Genomic DNA, 9,156 nt, shown 5'->3' on the forward strand with positions numbered 1-9,156 from the left:
AGGACGAAACCCTACTTGTGCTAGTAACCAGCAGGTGGTTAAGTTAGGAACAATATCAGTGTTGGACCATTAGCCTGTCTCTCTGAAACTTTAATAGTTACTAAAGATAGGGTTCCTTCCCTCATCGATTTCTACGAGGATGAGGCGCCTTGGATCTGACCCTTCTGGACCTTCAGAGTAAAGGGTGGGAAGGTAAGTATTGTACTCTGACAAGTATCGTGAAACAATGTCTTTTACCTGCACAATAGAGCTCTCAAAAAACATCAGTTTCAGGTTATGGAACCCACTGCAGAATCTGCAGACAGTTTATAAGATACAAATATAGATAGAAAGAAGAAAGAATAGTTTTCAATGATATTCATCACAATCAAAGGTATATATACAATCATATATAATCCTATCAGAATAAGGAAAGAATAATTACATCCTAAACTAGGAAACCAAATATGGTAGGAATCCCACAATGGTAGGAATCCTAATACAAGTCAACACTTCCCCTCAAGTTGGTGCATAGATGTTGCACATGCCCAACTTGTCTAGAAACCTCGAGAACTTGTCACTAGAGACCGCCTTAGTGAGAATATATGTTACTTGGTCTTCAGTTCCTATGGGAGTAACCTCAATTACTTTGTTGTCTAGCTTCTCCTTAATAAAAAACCTGTCAACCTCTACATGCTTGGTCCTATCATGTTGCACTGGATATCACAAGCAACTTTATTGTCACAAAATAACTTCATCGGCTGACCATGTTTGACCCGTAAATCTTGTAACAGAAACTTAAGCCATAAGATTTCACAAATACCAAGTGCCATGCCTCTAAATTCGGCTTCTGCGCTTGACCTTGATACGACATTCTGCTTCTTACTTCTCCGCATTACTAGATTTCCCCCAACAAAGGTGAAATACCTGGATGTCGAGCACCTATCATCCGTCGATCCTGCCCAATCAACATTTGTATAGCACTCAATTTTGAAATGCACAAGATCCAGCCTATCTCTTGGATTATGCATATATTGACTAACTAGACTTAAGGCACGAGCAAGATCTGGCATAGTGTGGGCCAAATACATTAATCTTCCAACTAACCTTTGGTACCTCCCTTTATCAACCGGTACTTGGTTCTGATCAATACCCAACTTCATTCCTTCAGCCACTGGAGTAGACACTGGCTTACACGTCGTCATACCGGTTTCTTCCAATAGATCAAGAACATTCCTTTATGATAGAAATATCCCGAAGTTGCATCTCGACACTTCAATCCCAAGGAAATATTTTAAAGAACCAAGATCTTTCATTTTGAATTCTGTAGGAAAATAATCTTTCAAGGCTGCTTGCTCAACGGGATCGTTACCGGTAACCACCATGTCATCCACATATACAATGAGAGCTGTAACATTTCCATTCTAGCGTTTTAGGAATAATGTGTAATCCCAATTGCTTTGCCTATAATCGAATGCCCTCATGGACTTGGTAAATCTACCAAACCAGGCTCTCGAAGACTGCTTTAACCCATACAATGATTTCCTGAGCCTGCATACCTTTTGTTTCCGTATGTTCGGATCATTACACCCTGGTGGAAGGTCCATGTAAATCTCCTCAATTAGATCTCCATGGAAGAATGCATTTTTTACATCGAATTGTTGCAAAGACCAATCTAGGTTTGCTGCTAAGGACAGTAGAACATAAACTGTATTGATCTTTATCACTGGTGGGAACGTATCAGTGTAGTCGATGCCATATTTCTATGTATACCCCTTTGCCACCAATCTTGCTTTAAAGCGATATACCTTTCCATTTGCTTTGTATTTCACTGTATAGACCCATTTGCATCCCACAGATTTCTTTCCAACTGGCAAGTCAATTATTTCCCAAGTAACATTCTTCTTCAACGAACTCAATTCCTCATTCATTGCATCTTTCCAGCGGGAATCTGCTAAGGCCTTATGCACATTGTTAGGAATAGATGCAGTAGATAATTGATATACAAATGACTTATTTAATTCTGACAAGTGACAGGTAGACACATAATTGTTTAGTGGATATCTCACTCTTGAATTCGAATTTGGCTCACTCACGGAATACTTGTGTTTACACTTAGGATCTGCCTCATAAGTGGATTTGGGAATACCTCGGTTAATACGCTCTAGAAGGCGACGAAGTGGAGGTGTATCCGGTGTAGAAGGCGATTGGTTATGAGAGTTAACAAAAGACGAGTTCATAACATCGGGAGAAAAATCCTGTGACAATTGTTATGGTTGCTGCTCGGTTCCATCGCAAATAGTGGGCTGCAGCTCATTTTCGAGCCCAAACCCTGTGGGACTCGTGGGCTAGTCTTTCTCCACATTTGTTTGTTGCAGCTCAGTGGGCTGATCACTAAAAAATATGGGCTGTTGTTCTTTTCCAAATTTCGTGGACTCCAAATGTGGTGACTGCAATGCTGCTCTGTATGCAGATCGTTTCTCGCCAAATGTGGTGACTGCAATGCTGATCGATATTTTAAACCATTGTTTCCATGTTTTTTGGTTGGGCTTTAGTTGTTTTTATGTTTTTGTCTTTTTTGACATGTTTAAAACTAGTGGAGTTCCTTAAAATATAGTAAAAGTTTTTGTCCCTGTATATAAAGCTCCCAATAAATAACCCCCTAGTCTTTAAATTTAAAATCTGATTATTGATCCATGAACTAGTCACAATGTGAAACGATGGTCATTTTATATAACTTCGTTAGAAATTTCGTTCTGTATTTACCTCTTTAAGCCCTTTATTTTGAATGTAAATTCTTACGGTGTTACCCAAAATAACCATTATTTCATATTATAAAAAGTTCGAAAACCAATACTCACAAATTTAGTTCAGAAACTAAACCTTTACAACTCACTAATTAATTAGGGTCGTGAAAAACTTTACAACTGAATTAAACCGCGGATGGCCTAATTACGCTGGATTAACCTGAACTCAACATAATGACGACGACTATTAACAGTTCATGTAACCAAGTTTCATGCTTAAGTGGCTAGACAGCCCTATTTCAATTCTACAAAAGACACAGGTTGCTTGAAGCACAAACCCAGGTCAGAAAATCTATAAACAAGAACTAAGAAAATTGGATAAACGAATGTAAATAGCCCGCCTCATGGAGTGATTGAAAAAACCCCGAGGAAACTTCTGTCCAGAAAGTATACATGTCAGTCTCTGTTAGCTCTCCCTTGAAATCATCTTCAAAATAGCATTTTAGGGAGTTCCGGGGATGACAAACCCACCACAGATTTGTACTGCCGTAACAAAAATCACATAATTAGTACAAAAATCACTTAACATTCCAAGTCTGGTGTAATGAAAAATTTGTACTGATTTTAGAAAGCTTAGCAGTTGTTTTGTCATATACTTGCTATTTGATACCTTTTGATGTCTATACTTCATGCGTACGGCCCTCAGAGGACAACCGCTAGTGTTCAGCCGTGGTTCTTGCAAAGCAAGAACTGTGATCTTCAAGTCCACTGGCTTGTAAGAGGTATAGTGTTCGAGTATTGGATTCTGTTAGAGTTACAACTGAAGTCATATTTCCGGTATATAATCAACAAGTAGGAGAAGATAACTATACTAGAAGGGAGAAAGACGAACCCATGGGTGGCTAGACTGATCTAAGGTCCATTTGGAAAGAAAAACTGCGGATGCAGCAATGACAGACGGAAGGAAATTCAAGAAGCTGTAGTCAACCAAAGTTAGCTCAGCAAGATAATTGGCCAAGTACTCCAGTTCAAGGCTAGGACTCGGCAAAAATTTTATGATTTGATATGTAACTTCAAACCAGAGGTCAAAAAAAAAAAAAAAAAAAAAAAAAAAAAAAAAAAAAAGAAGAAAAAGCATGGCATCTGCAAACCAAGGCCGAAAGCAACTTTAAGGAATCATGGTACCTTATAAGAAGCTTGTGCTGCTTGAAGAAATCTCCTCAAAATAAATCAGCATTAGCAATGTTCAATAGTATTGAAACTATTAATAAAGGGATTTAACAACATTTGGGCAGATGTACCTGAGGAACGTTTTTGTAGTTGGTGCAAAAAGTTGAAAACCAAAATACTTCAGTACTTGACTCTCCATTTTCAGTACCTGCGACGTTTCTTTATTTAGGAATGAAATGAAAAGAACTTAACAGGGCAGAATAAATTAGAACCTTAAGGATTAAATAAGAATTTCAATAGGACAAGTCTTGCCACAGGTTTTCGGTTTTCAGTATAAAAAGAGAGCGAGGGACAGGGTTAAGGATTTTTCCTCATAAACTCAGACGAATAGCAGGGACAAAAAAGACAACAAAAAATGAAATTATTCGCTTTAAAGTCGTATGATCCTACAAGATCATTTTCATCTCCACTATTTATGTGCAGAGGCGTCATACTACTTTAGGAGCATCCCCTAGCAAGCATTTACTCATTCAGAATTTACAGGCTACTCTTAAGGTTTTTTTTGCATCAATATATAATAAACTCCTGTAATCTAACCCGTCCATTGGAATAAGAACGGAGAATGACATACCTGCTCTCTCGAGTAAGTGTTGTCTGTCATGAAACAAAGCTCTTCAACACGTGGTGCACAGATCTCTTCATATTTCCTTAATAAGATTAAACAAAGAAGACAACCACATCAGCAATCTCAATAAACAACATTTGACAAATATCATGTTCTGTGAAATGCATTTGAATGAACCCTTTGAAACTTTGTACTATATAATCACTTGCAAGAGAATCATAACTAAATTAATTATCATATTAGCCTTTAAATCTTATACACTTATACAATAATCTCTATTGTCTCCGTACTTATTTCATCCAAATTTTGGCAAAGGCATCTTATTTCCCACCAAATGGACCTTGATTGAAATGAACAAGGAAATATAGAAGAAATTAATTTATAATTTAGGTTGGTAGTATATTGATGAATATTACTCAACATTGCACTAGCCGAGACAACTGTTGCGCAAATTTATCCAATCCAAGCATACTGCATTGATAAAGCATGTTGGGCAGTTCAACATAAGTTCCTTCCAACTAATTAGTGACCAAGGATCTAAAAAAGACCAACAACATTCTTCATTCACTTTTCAACATCAAATAATGAGAGACAATATTGGAATTATTTATGTTTCCATATGTTTGATTGCTAAGATTTGGGCTTACTGATAAAAGTGATTGCATATGATAAAAGCACAATAATTAAGATTTGAATGGTTTCATTGTTGATAAGTCCTAATCGAAAGTTGTAATCAAGTAATGCAGTTAACTCTGCTATAGGTATGAAAGCTTACGAGGCGATCAGCAAGCAAGTGATGCCAAGCAATTGAAGTCTGTTGCTCTCAATGTAATTGTGACAGAGAAACGAACCGATGAGATAAACTGTGAGGTAAAGTGTATCTGGGACCAACTTATATTCCTCTGACACCTGAAAGCATCATCATTTTGTCAAACTACTTCAATTAGTTTTCACACACTTTATATAAAGCATATTAGACCATTTCATCATTGATAGAAATATAAGAAGCGTTAATACGGCTATCTTCTGCAACAGAATAGAAGCTTCATATAAGATTTATTGTAAATGCAACTAAACAAGTCATGAGTGACCAGAAATTGTTGTAAAATTACAAAGACATAACAATCTTAGAATCAGGATGGCAATATCAGGTAAATGTCAAACACGTGCCATCTCTAGTTTATTTTTCTTCTGGGGTTTTTGGGGTGAGGAGAGACTGCACTGCATGCCATCTCATTTACTAATACTCAAATTTTCATGACATGATTCTGAAGTGAAATCACCAGCATATTCCTCAATCCTCATTCACCTTCCCGTAGTATGTAGGCAATTACTGAGTTAAAAGCTTCCACTGTATGCACCAGGGAACTTCTTTCTTTTCGTTATAATAACAATTAAGGTTTGTTGATAAATCAGGAGTAATGATTATATAAATGCCATTGCTACTTAAATATTTCCATACCAATCTGGTAAAGGCTGGGACAAATTTCAAAGCAAGATACAAAGATTTTACAAAGATTTTACCAAGATTAACTTGCGTTCTTTGAAATATCCCATATGTATTATTCCCTTAGTAAAACATAATAGTAATATCTTCGTTAATGTAACTTGAATTTTGCTGTAGAAGGAAGCATCAACTAGTTGCACACACCATATTTTCGTACTCAATCAGATACATTCGCTATGTAGACAACAACAACAACAACAAAGCCTTTTCCCACTAAGTGGGGTCGGCTATATGAATCCTAGAACACCATTGCGCTCGGTTTTGTGTCATGTCCTCCGTTAGATCCAAGTACTCTAAGTCTTTTCTTAGGGTCTCTTCCAAAGTTTTCCTAGGTCTTCCTCTACCCCTTCGGCCCTGAACCTCTGTTCCGTAGTCACATCTTCGAACCGGAGCGTCAGTAGGCCTTCTTTGCACATGTCCAAACCACCGTAACCGATTTTCTCTCATCTTTCCTTCAACTTCGGCTACTCCTACTTTACCTCGGATATCCTCATTCACAATCTTATCCTTTCTCGTGTGCCCACACATCCCACGAAGCATCCTTATCTCCGCTACACCCATTTTGTGTACGTGTTGATGCTTCACCGCCCAACATTCTGTGCCATACAACATCGCTGGCCTTATTGCCGTCCTATAAAATTTTCCCTTGAGCTTCAGTGACCTACGACGGTCACACAACACGCCGGATGCACTCTTACACTTCATCCATCCAGCTTGTATTCTATGGTTGAGATCTCTATCTAATTCTCCGTTCTCTTGCAAGATAGATCCTAGGTAGCGAAAACAGTCGCTTTTTGTGATCGTCGCTAGATTGCTTCGGTCATTAGTGTGGATAAGTATATAAATGGATATAGAGATAGGAAAGCAAACACCAGATGTACGTGGTTCACCCATATTGGCTACGTCCACGAAATAGAGGAGTTCTCATTAATTGTGAAGGGTTTACACAAGTACATAGGTTCAAGCTCTCTTTTAGTGAGTACTAGTGAATGATTTAGTACAAATGACATTAGGAAATATTGTGGGAGAATGATCTCGTAATCACGAAACTTCTAAGTTCCGGAGTGTGGTATCGTCTTGACTTGCCTTATCTGTCTCGTAGGTAGATGTGGCATCTTCTCTGGAAGTACTCTTCCTCCATCCAGGGGTGGTATCTTTAACTGGTGGAGATGCACAAGGTAATGTATCAATTTCACTTGAAGCTTACTTGTAGTTTCAGGCTTGGTCAAGCGCGATACAAACCATGTAGTAGGAGTCCTCCAAGTCGCCGAGCTAGGGGATCTGCTGAAAGAGGTGACATACAAGGTAAGCAATTAGAGCTCCAAGCAATCAGTCCCAGATCAGAACTTTGATTTCGAGTTCCAGCTGATTGTTCACATTCTCCCTATCTTGCAGGCAGCATGAAGGATAAAGAGAAGAAAAATGAGAAGAGATGATATGAGATACTTTTGCTTTTGAAGAAGTAACTTTCCACAGGCTTATTCTTGAACTGGGCTGGAGGGTTTTCTGGTTTCCTCCAGAGTATAAGGCCGACTAAAGAATTTGAGGGTCAAAACAAGTTCATCAAATCTATAGTACGTTCGACCCTGCTGATATGGGATACTTTTGCTTTTGACAGAGTAGTGGATGTATTGGCATGTGTGCTGTTACGCTTGTCTCCACATGCTTCCTTGTATCCTTCTCACTTGCCCTATATGTTCCTCAGGCAGATGCGGTATCTTCCCTGGAAGCATAAGATGTTGAAGATGAGTACTCGAGAGCAATGCCAGGTAAGTAATCAAGTAAGGGGTTCCAGGCAGTCAGTTCCTGACTGGAAGCTTGATTCCAAGTGCTGACTGATTGCTCTCTTTCTCCTTGTCTTGCAGGTAAGAACAAGGCCAAAGGAAAAGACAGGGAAAAAACATGATATGGGATACTCTTGCTTTTAACCCTGATGATATGAGATATTCTTGCTCTAGTATAGCTTGTTTGCAGAGGTATTATCGGGGGGAAAGAAAGCTGAATATTTCGAAAGGCTTCTTTGGGAGTGCCCTCTCAAATATGAGGAAGGGTTGAGCATTTTTGCAGGTCTGCCTGTCTGTTGGGGATGGAGGTCAACATATATAGGAGTCTCCCTAACAACAAGTAGTAATGCTATTCCTTTACCCTGCTTGGTCATAACACGGTAGTGGGAGCTGCCAGCTTCACATGTTTTGACTCTGTTAGAGCACTTTGAAAAAGTGGTCTGTGGTATCTGGAAAGCTGATGTTGCGTGTAAAGATTACAGACAAGCTTTATCCAAGGAGATCCGGCTCTTGAAGTTGGGAAAGTGGTGCCTCTTCGGTTTTCGAACAAGCAATCCTGTCGGAGATCTGGCTCTCAAGATTCAGAGAACAATGCCTTTTCGATTTTTGAGAAAGCAATCCTGCTAGGGGTCTGGCTCTCGAGATTCGGAGAGCGGTGTCTCTTCGATTTTTGAGAAAGTAATCATGTTGGGAGTCTGGCTCTCGAGATTCGGAGGGCGGTGCCTCTTCAATTTTGGAGCAAGCAATCTTGTTGGGAGTGTTTTCTCGAATGTGAGAAAAGGTTGGGCATGTTTGCTAGTCTATCTTGCCACGAAGCACAGAGGTTGACACACAGGGACTTTCCAATTATCCAGCAGTGGTACTGTTCCTTTACCCTTGTGGGTAATAATATGGTAGCTAGACCTTCAAAATTTATGTGTCTAAACTTTGTTAGTGCTGTTTCTTTGCTATTCTTTTACCCTTCTTGGTCAGAGCGGTGTAGTGGGAGCTGCAAGCTTCACGTGTCTCAACTTTGCCAGAGAACTTTGGCAAAGTTATCTGTGGTACCCATGAGCTAATGTTGCGTGTGGGAAGTGGGTGATTGAACAGTAAGATTCATGTTCTTTCTACTTCACCAGAAATCTTCGACATAATGCCCATAATTTCCGCAAAGCTGACAGGTGCTGACAAGGCTGGAAAAGTAGGTGCCTCTTCGATTTCTGAGATTGGCCCTCGTGGTCTCTGAGCAGCCTAGCTTTTGAGAAAGCAAGCGCCTCTTCGATTTCTGAGATCGGCCTTCGTGGTCTTTGAGCAGCCCAACTTTTGAGAAAGCAAACGTCTCGTGGTCTCTGAGCAGCCCAGCTT

At 39.4% G+C, this 9,156-nt stretch overlaps 1 protein-coding gene across 1 annotated transcript; it reads right to left on the reverse strand.

Annotated features, from left to right (window-relative positions):
• Positions 1-3,181: 3,181 nt before the first annotated feature.
• Positions 3,182-6,199, reverse strand: LOC103437090 (cyclin-A2-4-like). The gene is made up of 8 exons (XM_070804431.1): positions 6,173-6,199; positions 5,297-5,430; positions 4,528-4,603; positions 4,028-4,104; positions 3,914-3,945; positions 3,619-3,770; positions 3,397-3,531; positions 3,182-3,269 (listed from the first exon to the last, which is right to left on the reverse strand). The coding sequence occupies exons 1-8, from the start codon at positions 6,197-6,199 to the stop codon at positions 3,216-3,218; spliced, it is 687 nt and encodes a 228-aa protein (XP_070660532.1). The 3' UTR covers positions 3,182-3,215.
• Positions 6,200-9,156: the final 2,957 nt, after the last annotated feature.

This window comes from Malus domestica, chromosome 09, assembly GCF_042453785.1.
Source record: "Malus domestica chromosome 09, GDT2T_hap1".
In the NCBI taxonomy this organism is placed as follows: Eukaryota; Viridiplantae; Streptophyta; class Magnoliopsida; order Rosales; family Rosaceae; genus Malus; species Malus domestica.